We start from the raw sequence: 17,185 nt of genomic DNA, 5'->3' as shown, positions 1-17,185 counted from the left end.
TCAAAGTGTTTGGTTTGGTTGTTTTGTTTTACAGCATATCAACCCTTTTTAGGTTAATTAATGCTGGATTCAGTTATTTTGGAAAGTTTTTATGTTTCAACTTCTTTTTATCTTCAAGTATTTATTTGTAGAGTTTGGTTTGGTTGTTTTGTTTCATGGCAGGTTAATGCCAAATCTTCTTTAACAGAGCGTATATGAGCGCGTATGAAAATATCAGCGGCAGCCGAAGGATGGATGGCGGCAGCAGGAGCAGTGTTTTAACACATATGCAAATTAGTAAGTGTGCCCGGGCTTGCGTCTGAAGAAAAAGAAAAAAAAGGACACCACGTGGTCGAGGAAAAACAAAGTCGGCGCCGAAGGAGATGGACGTGTAAAATGAAGAGGGAAGAAAGAGTTTGCCTGAAAAAAATGGACATATAACGGCGTGTAGTGGAGCAAAATCGAGAGACTTTTAAGCTGGTGTCAGGACGGGAGGGTAACAGTAATAAACGACTTATGTAAATAGAAGAAAGAAAAACTGCGGACCTGGATTTTTCTTTCTTTCTGTCATTTGTTCCAAACTGCCACGTTATATAAAGAAGTTTCAAGTTCATTTCATCCTCAAATATTTACTCATGGTTTTTCGTTTCGTTGTCTTCTTTTATGGCATTAGTCTCACACTATCAATATCTGCAATAGAGAGATGAAACTTTCAGGTCATGAATGCATAAGTTCTATTATCATAACAATGCAATTTGAAATCCCCTCTGATCCCCTCAGGTATAATATATATATATATATATATATATATATATATATATATATATATATATATATATATATATGTATGTATATATATATCTATATCGTGGTGCAGGGTTCGAATCGTTCGGCTGGTGTTAATCGTGACACCCTGCACTGAAGAATCCTGAAAGGATGAAACACTAGTGTCTGTAGGTATTTAATTATTATAGCAAAAAAATAATTATGACAGCCCCTTTAAGAAATTCATTTCTTATCGTTGAGCACTTTCAGTTGAATTAAAGTTGGTCAATTTAGCTCTTATGCATAGATCATCGTTTAACGATTAGATCACTTTCTGACTGACGTAAATGAACATTTACAATTAAAATATTTAAATTCGACGTTATTTCACGCGGTTAATGGTGGCCGAATGGATTAGGTTTTCGCTAAATCGAGCCAGAGGTGTCTCGTGGTGCGGGGTTCAAAACTGCACTGAAGATTCCCGAAATGATGAAACACTAGTGCCTGTAGGTATTTAATTATTATAGCAAAAAAATAATTATATATATATATATATATATATATATATATATTAGAACGCCCCCTCGAAAATGAGTGCAAAGTTGTATATTTACATTCACTTTTTTGGTTAGATGTGGGTGCACACGGGCGCGCCGGCATACTTCTCTGCATACAAATATAACCCACAGATGCACGCTCCCACACGCATGCATGTACACGGATAAGCATGCATACGCACATACACATACGCACGCACATATGCTCTCGTTATATACACCTGCAAAGATACGCACCCACACTCCCTCCTATATATACGAACGCCCCTCGAAAATGAGTGCAAAGTTGTATATTTACATTTGCTTGCATGCAGTACATAGTTTGCATCGAGAATCACCAGGTTAGGTTTCATTCTAGATTTTAAAGAGTGCTCAATGCAAAAGGACAGAGCTCGTATATAGTTTGTTTATTCTACAAACGTTATTGGTTACATATGTGCAGACATGTTTCAGTGGAATGCCAATTCAAGGATAACATTTCATGTTCCAAGTTCATAGTTTTTGTCTTAACCGTGTAGGTTCCAATTTTATTATCACTTAAAATAGACGTGTATATTTCAAGTTCATTATTTTTCCTTAGACGTATACGTTTCAAGTTCATTAACCCTGTCATTAAACGTGTATTTTTCAAGTTCATTATCTTTGGCTTTGACGTGCATGTTTCACCTTGATTATCGTTGCCTTTGATAGGTACGTTTTACGTTCATTATCTTTGCCTTTGACGTGTATATTTAAAATTAATTATCCTTGTCTTAGACGTTTATGTTTCAAGTTCATTATTCCTGCCTTAGCCATGTATGTTTCCACGTCATTATCTTTGCCTTAGACGAGTATATTTCAAGTTCATTATTCTTGCCTTAGACTTGTATGTCTCAAGTTCATTATCTTGGCCTTAAACTTGTATGTTTCAATTTCATTATTTCTGCCTTAGACGTTTATGTTTCAAGCTTATTATCCTTTCTTTAAACTCGTATGTTTTCAGTTAAATATCTTTGTTTTAGACGTGTATGTTTCAAGCGCATTATCTTTGCCTTAGACGTGTATGTATCAAGTTAATTACCCTTGCCTTGGAAATTTATGTTTAAAGTTCAATATCCTCGACTTAGACGTGTATGTTTTAAGTTTATTATCTTTGCCTTAGACGTGTATATTTCAAGTTCATTATCTCTGCCTTAAACGTGTATGTTTCAAGTTGATTATCTTTGCCTTAGACGTGTATGTTTCAATATCATTATGCTTGCTTTGAGCGTGTATATTTCAAGCGTATTATCCTTGCCTTAGACGTGTATATTTCAAGTTCATTAGCTCTGCCTTAAACGTGTATGTTTCAAGTTGATTATCTTTGCCTTAGACGTGTATGTTTCAATATCATTATGCTTGCTTTGGGCGTGTATGTTTCAAGCGTATTATTCCTGCCATAGACGTGTATCTTTCAAGTCTGTTATCTTTGCTTTAGACATGTATGTTTCAAGTTCATTATCCTTGCCTTACACGTGTATGTTTCAAGTTGAATATATTTTCTTTAGACGTGTATGTTTCGAGTTAATTATCCTTGCCTTAGAATATTTTCAAGTTCATTATCCTTGCCTTAGATGTGTATGTTTCAAGATCATTATCCATGCTTTGGACGTGTACGTTTTAAGTTAATTATCTTTGCCTTAAACGTGTATGTTTCAAGTTCGTTATCTCTGCCTTAGACGTGTATGTTTTAATTTCACTATCCTTGCCTTAAACGTGTATGTTTCAAGTTAAATATCTTTGCTTTAGACGTGTATGTTTCAAGCGCATTATCTTTGCCTTAGACGTATGTTTCAAGTCCATTACCCTTGTCTTAGATGTGTACGTTTTCATTTCATTATAATTGCCTTAGACTCGTATGTTTCAAGTTCGTTATCTGTTTATTAGACGTGTATATTTCAAGTTCATTATTTTTGCCTTGGACATGTATATTTTAAGTTTATTATCCTTGCCTTAGACGTGTAAGTATTAAGTTCCTTATCTTTGCTTTATATGTGTATTTTTTAATTTCATTATACTTGCTTTAAACATATATGTTTCAAGTTTAATATCTTTGCTTTAGACGTGTATGTTTCAAGTTAATTATCTTTGCCTTAAATGTGCATGTTTCAAGTTCATTATCTTTGCCTTAGACGTGTATGTGCTAAGTTCATTATCCTTGCATTTAATGTGTATGTCTCAAGTTTAATATCTTTGCTTAAGATGTGTATGCTTCACGTTCATTATCTCTGCCTTAGATGTGTATTTTTCAAGTTCATTACGTTTGCCTTAGACATGTATGTTTCAAACTCATTATCCTTGCCTTAGACGTGTATGTTTAAATTTCATTATCCTTGCTTTAAACTTGTATGTTTCAAGTTCATTATCTCTGCCTTAGACGTGTATTTTCAAATTCATTATCCTTGCCTTAGACATGTATATTTCAAGTTCATTATCCTTGCCTTAGACATGTATATTTCAAGTTCATTATCCTTGCCTTTCACGTGTATGTTTCAAGTTCATTATCCTTGCCTTAGACGTGTATGTTTCAAATTCATTATCCTTGCCTTAGACATGTATATTTCAAGTTCATTATCCTTGCCTTAGACGTGTATATTTCAAATGCATTATCCTTGCTTTAGATATGTACAAAACTAACTTTCATAATCTCGTAGGGTATAATCTCTTCTTACTGTCGGTTTAACAGAAGATGCTTGACTTGGCTCCAATTTTTCTTTAACCTGGTAAGACATTAACAGTGGAGCAATCGTCTGCCTACCATAACGAATAAATATCCCTTTCTTTTCCATGCGTGACAGGAGTGATATTCATGCACAATGTTTTACCCAAGTCTGTCGGTCAAAACAAGTCTGTCAGTCAAAACAAGTCTGTCGGTCGGTTCAAACACAATACCTTCTTACTACTATATAGTTGTCTTCAAATACATTCTCAACAAAGATTTGTCATAAAACTGCGTTACAAGTTATAACATTGTGCTTATTTCGTTCATCGTTTGAGTTTTTCCCACATAATTCTTTAACATCTATTTTAACAATTAACCTGATTATTGTAGTTTCTCTCCCTCCTCTCTCTCTCTCTCTCTCTATCTCTCTCTTATTCTGTATATTTCTAGGAAAAGCAAATCTCTGATTTAAAAAACCATAAAGCGGAAGACCAGTACCCGCATTAAGCTGGTCTGCAGTTTAATTTGTTGCTGGCTATCTTGCTCTTGCTTGTTGCTGGATCTCAACATTTTGAACTGAGAGAGAGAGACTTAGCTGTCGTACAAAGCTAAGACTCTATAACATCATATTTGTATAAATACTCCCTCGGGCATTTGGGCTCATGGATTTTAAATGTTTGAGGGACTGGCTCTCGTCTGACAAGACGTTGCAATCATATATATATATATATATATATATATATATATATATATATATATATAGTAATTTATAAAATGTCTATGGCGATTAAGCTACACGCTACACTGAATATTCGGCGTTTCATCCACTCTAGGATTCCTCAGGCTTATGCGCGAATTCTGTGGTTGTTTATCGTTTTCATATGCTCCTCTTCTATTGATTTAAAGAACCCCAACATCTATTAAACTGTAGAAGAGAAATAGCAAATAACTGTGTTCACAAAATAAAATTTACTCTAGGATAGCGATACAAAATAGTTTTAAAACTTACAAAAACAATAGAAAATAAACAAATAAATAAATTAAATAAACATGAATATACATAAACGACCACACATATATGTATGTATATATATATGTATATATATGTGCAAATATGTATGTACACATATGTATATTTATATATAAACTAACAAAAAAAAAAGAAAATGTCTGTCTTAAACCACTAACCTAGTTTTAAAACAGATCCTTTGTTCGATAAAATGCATGCCCATTGGCTGATAGGAGGGGGCGCGGTGGATACTAGAAAGCTGATTGGCTAACTAAATCCTCAATAGAAGAGGACCATATAAAAACGACAAACAACCACAGAATTCGCGCATAAGCCTGAGGAATCCTAGAGTGGATGAAACACCGAATATTCAGTGTAGCTTAATCGCCATATATATTTTAGAAATTACTAACTAGCTCTACCTATGTATTGAGCACTTTTGAAGTAAATACTTAAAGTTTACGCATTAATCTATACTTTTGTATATTAATTTTACGTGAGTAAATGAAGTAGTTATATATATATATATGTATATGTGTGTGTGTGTATAAACTATCTATTTAAAAACGATACGTTACATATTTCAAAAGCACACAATAATGCCATTGACATGGATTAACCTTTTACTGGTTAGAAAAGGCCGTCACCATCCACTAAAATCTTCATGGACTTTTCATCATTTGTAAATATTAAATAATTTCCAAAATAATATCTGAAGAGAAACAGAAATTTTTCACATTCTAATTTAACAACTTACCTTGAAAGAATCGTAGATACTTGATCCTTTAAACGTGATTGGGACGAGAGTTTCCTCTTTCGCAAGATCGCTAAGCGTTTCAATCGTTGAAGGTTGGTCGACTATCGTGAAGTGCGCCGTCAGATTAGCCGTATAGTAAGTGCTCACAAGGAGCGTAAACAACCACCAACTCATGACAATCACCCGTGAACGGGCAGACGTTGGTTCCTGGGCGCCCCCTGTTGGCGACAACAATAAACATAGTCATAATTATTCATAATTATTTATTAAATGTCCAAAGCTACAACATTTCCAAATCGATTTACTTCTAAACTATGGATTTTGTTTGTGTTTGTACATTTTATGACTAAGTAAAAATAAATAAATAAATAAATAAATACGTGTGGACAAATCACAAAGATTTCTGAATTGATTTAATAGCAGAAACACAGAACCAACTTCATCTATTGATTTCAAATGTGCCTTTTCATAAATTACAGATAATAATTGAAGATATAGTTATTTATTTATAATAAAAAAGTTTTAATTATGCAAACAGAGCATTCATATGTATTCCCTATTTTGTCCTTTAGTTCTTATACTAGCGGGGGGTACCCGGCGATGCCCGGGTGTCTTGAGGTAAATCATATATATTATATATATAGATTCCAGCCACTCGATTGGGGTAACGCGAGGTCATGGAAAGCAGGTGGCTGACATAATACGGATGTAAGCAGAAATAATTTGGTTTATGGTTTCGTATTTCGTTGTGCTAGACAGAATATACATCTGGGTATAATGGTCAGGACAATCGCCCAGTATGAGCACTGCACGGGCAGAAATAAACTGTAACCTACTGTCTGTGTAACTGTAAAGAAAGCTATGGCAATATATCACACTATTTGATGATGATGATGATGATGATGACGATGCCGATGCCGATGCCGATGATGATGATGATGATGATGATGATGATGATGATGATGATGATGATGATGATGATGCACAATATCTCTCTCTAACCCTCCGGACAAAAAGATAAATGATAACAGTATTATCTGTTCAATTGTCATATATTATTAGGAAACGAAGCCAATAGAAATCGGGGACTAATCGTTACTCAATTGTAATCGATGAAATTGATTTTAGTTAACATTTTATTCCTTAAAATAAAGTAACAGAACGATAATTGCCGTGAGTGGTTGGATAATCAGAATCAAATATTGATTTTGTAGTATGATCAAAATCCACAAAGAAGCTGATTTTATTCTATTATATAGATAATATAAACTTTTGGAATAAATGCATCGTGTAGCTAGACCGTAAGGAACGAACTCAGTTCTTTTTATGTAATAGTAGAGATGATTATTATAAAATATCTTTTACCGAAGGAAATATTTGTTTGGATATTGGATGTAATCGATGCAGTCGATTGCAATTTAAATTTTATTTTGTAGGATGATCAAAATTTCATATCGAATCTGATTTCACTCTTTTATATCAATAATAGGCATGCCAATCTTACCTTGGAATAAATGCATCGTGTAGATAGACCATAATGTCTCTTTCCAGTTGAGGTTGAAGAAAAGGCAAGGATTCTTATCCATCCGATTGTCGGGGAAACCTCTGATCGTGTTGTGAGAACCTGACATTCGTTTGAAGCCGTCGATGATGGTCAGGGAGAGCGAGACGACGACGATGGCGATGATGAATGACAGCCATGTGGTCAGACTGAAGGCGCGAAAGACTTTGAACAGGTCGAGTTTTGACGAATCAATTGGATTCTTGATAAGCATCGCTAAGCCTTCCTCCGTGAACGGGTACGTGTAATCAACTACTCTGGATCGACTGTAAGTTATCGTCAAGGGAGCCACAACCAAATCAACTTCCTACAAAACAAAAAGGAATAAAATGTTTTGTATTTACAAAACAAAAAAAAACGAATATATAATATAAATCTCATATGCCTGTTTAAATGTATGTATGTATGTATGTATGTATATATATATGTATGTATGTATATATGTATTTATGTATATATATGTATGTATGTATATATGTATGTATATATGTGTGTATGTATATATATATATGTATATATATCATTATGTCAGGTCATGTCATATGCTACTGGTACCATGTAACCCAGTACTACCTGCCTCATGGTCGGGTCACCGGCGACTAAACTGGTTCCCCCACCAGACTTGTTTGGTGAGGAGGGTAGCTAGTCTCCCTGAAGGATTAAAAACAAGACCTTCCAAAGGGCGAATGAACTCTTTTTCTGGGTCAACGGCCAACTAGCACCGTGTATATTTGTGTGTGTGTGTGTGTGTGTGTGTATATATGTGTGTATTGGGGTAGAGAGGGCTCCCGTAAGCCGTGGTGAAGGCAACCTTTCTAGGAGAAGCAAATCTCTGATTTGAAAAAACCTTAAAGCGGGAGACCAGTACCCGCATTAAGCCGGTCTGCAGTTGAATTTGTTGCTGGCTATCTTGCTCTTGCTTGTTGCTGGATCTCAACATTTTGAACTGAGAGAGAGACTTAGCTGTCGTACAAAGCTAAGACTCTGTAACATCATCTTTGTATAGATACTCTCTAAGGCATTTGGGCTCATGAATTTTAAATGTCTGAGGGGGTGGCACTCGTCTGACAAGAGACGTTGCAATCATCATATGTATATATGTATGTATGTATATATATGTATGTATATATATATATGTATATATATATGTATATATGTATGTATGTATATATATATGTATGTATGTATATATATGTATGTATGTATATGTATGTATATATATGTATATATATGTATGTATGTATATATATATGTATGTATGTATATATATATGTATGTATGTATATGTATGTATATGTATGTATGTATGTATATATGTATGTATGTATATATATGTATGTATATATGTATGTATGTATATATATATATGTATGTATATATGTATGTATGTATATATATATGTATGTATATATGTATGTATATATATATGTATGTATGTATATATATATATGTATGTATATATATATATATATGTATGTATTTATATATATGTATGCATGTATCTATATATGTATGTATATATGTATGTATATATATATGTATGTATATATGCATGTATGTATATATGTATGTATGTATATATGTATATATATATATGTATGTATATATGTATGTATATATGTATGCATATATGTATGCATGTATGTATATTTGTATGTATGTATGTATGTATATATGTATGCATGTATGTATATATGTATGTATGCATATATGTATGCATGTATGTATGTCTCGCAAAAACTTTTGACAGAGGCAATGGATCATAACAAGATTGATATCATTGTAAAGCTCGTCTTCTCAGATGACAAATATCGAAAAGATTGGCCCCAAAACATTAATTCCTTTACCCCAAACTCGGCCGAGGAGGGATCGATTTTTTTCGCTGACATTTTAACAATTTAGCGTTCGAGTAACTTTGGTTAATTTCCATACCTTTGACTTCCGTTCGCGGCTAAGACGTCAGATTTTCTTTCACTTTCTTTCTGCTTTCACGCCACGGGTTCGATCCTACCTGCCTACTTCCACTTTTTTTAACACCTCTCATCACCCTGTTTTGATTCACTCCTCATACTACTACCATTTTTTAACACCTCTCTCCACATTAACGGGTTCAAGCCTGCCTGCCTACTTCCACTTTTTTTTTTGCTTAACATACACCTCCAAACATCCGGGCAACCAGTCTAGTCTATATATATAAAAGGCAAAATGTGTGTGATCATTTTATGTATGTCTAGCAAAGGCTTTTTTCGCCGCCATTCTCGGGGGAGGGGGAGTTACTATCACTTAGAAGTGTTTATAATATCTAGAATTTGGGAACGTGCGTCGCATCTAGATTAATTTACATCGACGTTTATAAAAAATTGCGCTATTTCACCGTGTCGCCTGTTTGGTCGACTTTTTAATATAAATAAAGTGAAACTAAATTGAAACGTTGCGTGTTCTCGGCTTTCGCGTCAGAACGTCCAGAAAGCAACCAGCTTTTGATCAATGTGGAGTGTCTTCTTATATCAGACAATTGCTATTCAATTTGGACAACCCCCTTTAAATGGGAAGCTGGTTCCCCCCACCCACCACACACACACCAGCATCTTGGGGAAGTGAAAACCGCCCCGCATTTAAACAAAGTAAACAAACCTCAAAAACTGCCCCGCAGTAAATAAAATACTGCCACGTCATTGTAACGCTCCTGTGATGACCTCATTAAGCATCTACCTCTCAATCAAACCTCTTTCACTCACTTTATAACCCTTAACTTAACACGATAACCAATTTCTCTCACTCGTGGCCGAGATGGTTAAGTGGTTGGCTTTTGTTTCCGCGTCAAGGCTACGGGGTTCAATCCTATCTTCCTACTAAAAATTTTCTTTTTTTTTTAACACACACACCTCCAAACACCCGGGCAACGCCGGTTACCCCCCGCTAGTTAATTTATAAAAGAGAAATTATTAGATCAGTTGATGTATCAGACGTACGAGTTGTTATTTATGAATCGGCACTTTTCAAATGAGAGAACAGTAAAAGGCAAATAAGAAAAAGAAAAGTTAGATCACACGTGACCCGTTGGATCAGTATTCATTATATGTTGTATTACATATGTATGCTCTTAATTTTAATATTGGTTTACAATCATCCTTTTATAAAGACAGATAAGAAAAAAAAACATAGTAGAGGAAACAGGGCATGAAAACACAGAGAATAGTAAGATCACACGTGACCCGTTGGATCAGTATTTGTTATATATTGTATTATCTATATATCTATAAAAGTGAGAATGGGTGCAGTGATACTTCTGAACATATGTACACCACGAATTTAAGATCTACGGACTTGAAATTAGGTATATAGGATATTCTGACTTATGAAAAACTTTTAAATCAGTTTTCATTCGGAAAAAGGGCTGCTAAGATGTCAGAAATTAAACATTGTTAAGTAAGGATCATCGGAGTTTTATCTGTTTGTCAACTGTTTCACGAATGGACATGCACTGATATTAAGAATAAAGGTGTTTGAAAACACATTTTAAAGATCGTGTCAAGCTGGGCTAATGGTTATCGTACTTGACTCAGTGTCTTTAGGTTTTGGTTTCGATCTCAGCTGGAGTATGTTTTATTTTTACTTGCAAGAAGTGCACTTTTTAGAAAAAAAACATACTGGCATATGCACATGTCTCAGTTTCTGTATGAATTAAAATATAATATTTATGAGTATCTTACTACCGGGCAACGACGGGCGACCTGCTACTATATATATATATATATATATATATATATATATATATATATATATATATATATATATATATATATACAGTCAATTGTGAAAATATATATGGCAATTAAGCGACACAGAATATTTCGCGTTTCATTCTCGTGAGAATTCGTCAGTCTTAAGCGATTTATTCGGTGTAGTTTAATTGCCATATATATTTTCATAACTTACTATCTAGCTCTACCTATGTATTGAGCACTGTTGAAGTAAATACTGATAAATTTACACATAAAATTATAAATTTATGTGATTTAATAAAGTAATGATATATATATATATATATATATATATATATATATATGTTCGAACTATTGTTCTTATCTTGGATGTTATTCTCAGAACGTTTCGGTCGATATAATATCTGGCCTTCTTCATGTGTATATTGGCAATGGCTCTTATTGTGTGAATTATTAAAATTGTTTTTTTTTTCTAATGCAAAATGATATTAGGACAGATTATAACATATTAAAAAACATTGGATTCGAAGACGACCATTTTGCAGTTTGAAGAGACGCAGTTTTGTAGTAATATGTTTCGCAGTCTTGAATTTATAAGAAAAGAAATTCTGTTCATGGAAATTCGGCCTCACGTTATGGTCATGAAAGAAGTATGTCTTTCGTATAGAAAGTAGAGTTTTTGTTGCGAATGTTTTAAAAAGATGAACTAGCAAGAGGAGCTCAGTCGATCTTCAAAACGTAGACACCTAGGGTTAATTATAATTATGTCTGCATAGATTTACCCGTTTCTCGAGCTGACCTACAAGTCCCGTGAATGTGCCATTTATAAGCATTCCAAATTGTCCGTCTTCCGGTTCGCGCCAGGAAAAACTAAAAAGAAGACAAAAAGAAACAAAGAAATGTCTTTTGCGCATCAAAAAAAAAAAGAAAAAGAAAAAAAAGAGTCATTACAAAAAAAGGTACATAAAAAAGAGACATTCCAAAAAAAGGAGACATTCCAAAAAAGAAGAGACATTACAAAAAAAGAGGCATTACAAAAAAAAGAGATATTCCAAAAAAGAGACATTCCAAAAAAAGGAGACATTACAAAAAAAGAGACATTAAAAAAAAGACATTCCAAAAAGGAGACATTACAAAAAAAAGACATTCCAAAAAGGAGACATTACAAAAAAGAGACATTACAAAAAGGAGACATTACAAAAAAAGAGACATTACAAAAAAGAGAGACATTACAAAAAAGATAGACATTACAAAAAAGAGACATTCCAAAAAAAGGAGACATTACAAAAAGGAGACATTACAAAAAAGACATTCCAAAAAGGAGACATTATAAAAAAAGAGACATTACAAAAAAAGAGACATTACAAAAAATGAGACATTCCAAAAAAAGGAGACATTACAAAAAAGACATTACAAAAAAGGAGACATTACAAAAAAGAGACATTACAAAAAAAGAGACATTAAAAAAAAGACATTCCAAAAAAAGAGACATTACAAAAAAAAGACATTCCAAAAAAGGAGACATTACAAAAAAAGAGACATTACAAAAAAAGGAGACATTACAAAAAAAGAGACATTATAAAAAAAGGAGACATTACAAAAAAAGGAGACATTACAAAAAAGACATTCCAAAAAAAAGAGACATTATAAAAAAAAGGAGACATTACAAAAAAAAGAGACATTACAAAAAAGACAATACAAAAAGAAGGAGACATTACAAAAAAAGAGACATTACAAAAAAGAGACATTATAAAAAAAGGAGACATTACAAAAAAGAGACATTACAAAAAAAGAGACATTATAAAAAAAGAGACATTACAAAAAAAGGAGACATTACAAAAAAGGAGACATTACAAAAAAGAGACATTACAAAAAAGGAGACATTACAAAAAAAGACATTCCAAAAAAAGGAGACATTACAAAAAAAGAGACATTCCAAAAAAAAGGAGAGATTACAAAAAAGGAGACATTACAAAAAAGACATTCCAAAAAAAGGAGACATTACAAAAAAAGGAGACATTACAAAAAAAGACATTCCAAAAAAAAGGAGACATTACAAAAAAAGAGACATTCCCCCAAAAAAGCAGACATTACAAAGAAAGGAGACATTACAAAAAAGACATTCCAAAAAAAGGAGACATTAAAAAAAAGGAGACTTTACAAAAAAGACATTCCAAAAAAAAGAGACATTACAAAAAAAGACATTCCAAAATAGGAGACATTACAAAAAAGAGACATTACAAAAAAAGAGACATTACAAAAAAAAAGAGATATTACAAAAAAAAATGGAGACATTACAACACAAGACAAACATTTCATTATAATAACTGCATAAATGTCCTGTAACATAAACAGAATTCGCATCTAAACAGCTAAAATCTTCAAAAATATATCAGGATTAATTTGCGCTTATAACTAATATACAAATATAATAAAGATAAGAATATATAACATTTATAATTCTAAAATATAATAAAATATAATATGAAATAATGTAATGATTTAATGATGTAAAATAAAACTATATAATCTATATATATAACTACCATAGCGTGTGTGTTCTTTTGTGTGAGACGCTTACATCCGGGTCGTTAAATTGTTATGTTTTATTTCTTGTCATAAATAATTTTACCAGGAATTCGTCATAAGTTTTGGTTTCGGTTTCGATTATGGCTGAAGGAACTCAAGTTATATTTATATATATATATAGATACATTTTTTTTCATAAGTTTTTATTTCGGTTTCGAAGTGATATGGATATATTTTTTTAATTTTTGAAATCATAACTTAATAAAACATAAAATTCGATAGAACATTAACTCTATAATAATATATACGAAATCTGCAATCATTAAAATATCATATTTACGCGTATTTTACGACCGGGCTTTACCGGGCGTCCCCGCTAGCTTAGATAAATACTTTTGCAGTTTTAACAAAAAGGCTACAATAATATCAGTGTCTCCATTTACGCTGAACATCTACAGAATGCCAACATCAATATATTACATATGAATGAGTCCCGCTAGTATATATAAATATGTAAGCTCTAAGGCCTGCCAACATCGCGATTATATTAGAAATTGAAACGCGAGGAAGAAGTTAGTAAAAACAAAGGAACTAAAACTGTGTTTGAGAATAACGAAAAAGTGCATAGTAGTTATCCTCATTCAACATTCCATCCTAGGCAACGCCGGGATTCCCCGCTAGTATATATATATATATATATATATATATATATATATATATATATATATATATTAAATAATGTGATTTATAATTTAAAATTTAAAAATCAAATTTTAATTAAATTAAAAATCCGTTTCATAAGAAGGAACAACAAAATCAATTATCTGTACGATCGTTTCGGAAAACAATGCTTTTTATTGTGGTATACATCAAGTTATGTAGAATAATTATATATAGTTTTTTGGTAAGCAAGGTCTCCTTATCAGCAAATTTTGAAGGGTTTTTATTGAATTTAAAAGACACCATAAATAAACCTAGCATTAAAAGTAAGGCAGATGAATCTGAAAAATTGAAATAAAAGGTCTGGATTTAAAATTTATAAGAAAATTAATATGGGTTAGAGATAGAAATAAGTAGAGAAAAATATATATTTTTGAATGTACATAATAAATTTGCTTTAAAAATATATAGAGATAGTTACCTTTTAATTTTTCGTTTTTTGAAATCAGGAACTGTGTTTAAAGTAGTCATTTAGATGTTTGCTATAGCTTTTTATTTTATTGAATGATGAATTTTAAAAGGGCGACGCTCGTGCAGTAAATTGTTTCCGTTAGCGTATTTTGATTTAAAGACGCTACAGTTAATATATATAGAGAGAATATTTATTTTGCAAGTTTTTAAGGGGAGATAATTGTCATGTGTTATTGGCTTTATTTATTATTTGATTTACGGGTCTAAGGGCGGTAATTGGTCTAACTTAATTTATTAAAAAAAAAAAAAAATTGTAATCTATTTTTACTAATGAGTAATTTTTAATGATTTAATGTGGTTTATATTTATTAAATTTAAACCAACGTTTATTATTACATGTTAGAAGCTCGTGTCTTGAATTTACTAGTTTGGTTGTGCTTTTTATATCTTCATATTTAAAATTTTTTTAGGGTTTCTTTTGTACATAGTGTACAAAATTTATCTCCTGGTTTATATGATTTGCAAGTCTCAATTATTTGCCATTTTAAGTTGAAAGAAATATTGCTATTTTTTAGTTGCCAAATATAGTTGGATAGAGTAGTTTGGTTTGATAGAGAGTTATTTTTAAAAGTATGTTTGTGCGTTGAAATTCTATGTTTTATTGGGCCAGATGTGGAACCAATATATATTACCTCTTGATTATTATGATTATTTTCCGTTAGGTCTATTGTTGGATTATAATGTGGTGGGTTGATTAGTAATTGATCTGTAGATTGATTTAAGTTGGTGTTATTATTTAATCTGGTAGTTGAGTTATGGCTGCTGATAGGTTCTTGTATATTTGGAGTTTTTGATACTGTGCAGCTATAGATAACATTTTTAATTTTACATGAGCCTTGTAGGGGTCATTTATTTTTTCTTCTACAGTTACAATCCGATGTATTTTGTATAGTTGTATTTTGTAGTTTATTACTTTTCTTATTTTTAGAGCTAATTATTTTCTGATGAAGATTAGGCATAGTAGAGTAAGAGACTTTAATTGTGTTCTTATTAAACTTAATTCCCCTTTGCTTGTAACACCAATAAAACTTTTATCAAATCATGAACCAATTTACCTGAAATTCATCTGGCGACTCAATTCTTTTAAAATGTCCACAGCAAATCCTTCAAACCCGGAATTTTTCTCAGGTGTCAATTTCATGACGTAAGGCGAGTACTGTAAAATAAAAAAAAAAATTAAAAAAAAAAAAAATTAAAAAAATAAAAAATTAAAAAAATAAAAAATAAAAAATTAAAAAAATTAAAAATTAAAAAAATAAAAAATAAAAAAAATAAAAAAAATGAAAAATAAAAAATTAAACAAATAAAAAAATAATAAAAATAAAAAATTAAAAAAATCAAAAAATTAAAAATTAAAAAAATTAAAAAAATAAAAAAATAAAAATTAAAAAAATAAAAAATAAAAAAATAAAAAAATAAAAAATTAAAAAATTAAAAATTAAAAAATAAAAAATTAAAAAATAAAAAAATAAAAAAATAAAAATTAAAAAAATAAAAAATTAAAAATTAAAAAAATAAAAAAATAAATAATTAAAAAAATAAAACATTAAAAAAATAAAAAATTAAAAAAATTAAAAATGAAAAATTAAAAATTACAAAAATAAAAAATTAAAAAAATAAAAAAATTAAAAAAATTAAAAATTAAAAAAATAAAAAATCCAAAAATTAAAAAAATTAAAAATTAAAAAAATAAAAAATTAAAAAAATAAAAAAATTAAAAAAATTAAAAATTAAAAAAATTAAAAATTAAAAATAAAAAAATTAAAAAATTAAAAATTAAAAAATTAAAAATTAAAAATAAAAAATTAAAAAAATTAAAAATTAAAAAAAATAAAAATTAAAAAAATTAAAAATTAAAAAAATAAAAAATTAAAAAAATAAAAAATTAAAAAAATAAAACATTAAAAAAATAAAAATTAAAATTAAAAAATTAAAAAAAATAAAAAATTAAAAAAATCAAAAATTAAAAAAATAAAAAATAAAAAAAAGTAAAAATTAAAAAAATAAAAAATTAAAAATAAAAAATAAAAAAAATAAAAAATTTAATAAATTAAAAATTAAAAAAATAAAAATTAAAAAAAATAAAAAATTAAAAAAATAAAAATAAAAATTAAAAAATTAAAAAAATAAAAATTAAAAAAATAAAAAATAAAAAATAAAAAAAATAAAACACTTTAAAACATAAAAATAAATAAGAGAACTTTTTTAGTTTGCTTTGGCGCCTAAATGAGTTTTTGGTTCATAACGTTGCGGCGTGTCTTTCTTATATTTGCTTACATATTGCTGCAATAGTGAAAAAACACCAGGCACAACTGTAACATTATTATTCTTTACCAAATATGTATATGAATCAAAATTCTCTTTATATCATTTCTTGTTTTTACATTATTTTATTGTACAACAGGTTTATGAGTAGAATATATTTTGTGATG

General features: G+C 30.3%; 1 protein-coding gene across 1 annotated transcript in view; it reads right to left on the bottom strand.

The window, feature by feature from the left end:
- Positions 1-16,027, bottom strand: part of LOC145243748 (glutamate receptor U1-like) — a 52,459-nt gene extending 36,432 nt beyond the window's left edge. Inside the window, exons 1-4 of the mRNA XM_080106793.1 lie at positions 15,809-16,027; positions 11,816-11,903; positions 7,252-7,615; positions 5,748-5,965 (exon numbers count right to left, since the gene is read on the bottom strand). Coding sequence (XP_079962919.1) covers positions 5,748-5,965; positions 7,252-7,615; positions 11,816-11,903; positions 15,809-15,894 — 756 coding nt within the window. The 5' untranslated portion in view covers positions 15,895-16,027. The remainder of the gene's footprint in view (positions 1-5,747; positions 5,966-7,251; positions 7,616-11,815; positions 11,904-15,808) is intronic.
- Between the last annotated feature and the right edge of the window lie 1,158 nt (positions 16,028-17,185).

This window comes from Euprymna scolopes, chromosome 22, assembly GCF_053919585.1.
Source record: "Euprymna scolopes isolate OS-2025 chromosome 22, ASM5391958v1, whole genome shotgun sequence".
Classification (NCBI taxonomy): domain Eukaryota; kingdom Metazoa; phylum Mollusca; class Cephalopoda; order Sepiida; family Sepiolidae; genus Euprymna; species Euprymna scolopes.
This window is presented reverse-complemented; position numbering and strand designations above follow the sequence as displayed.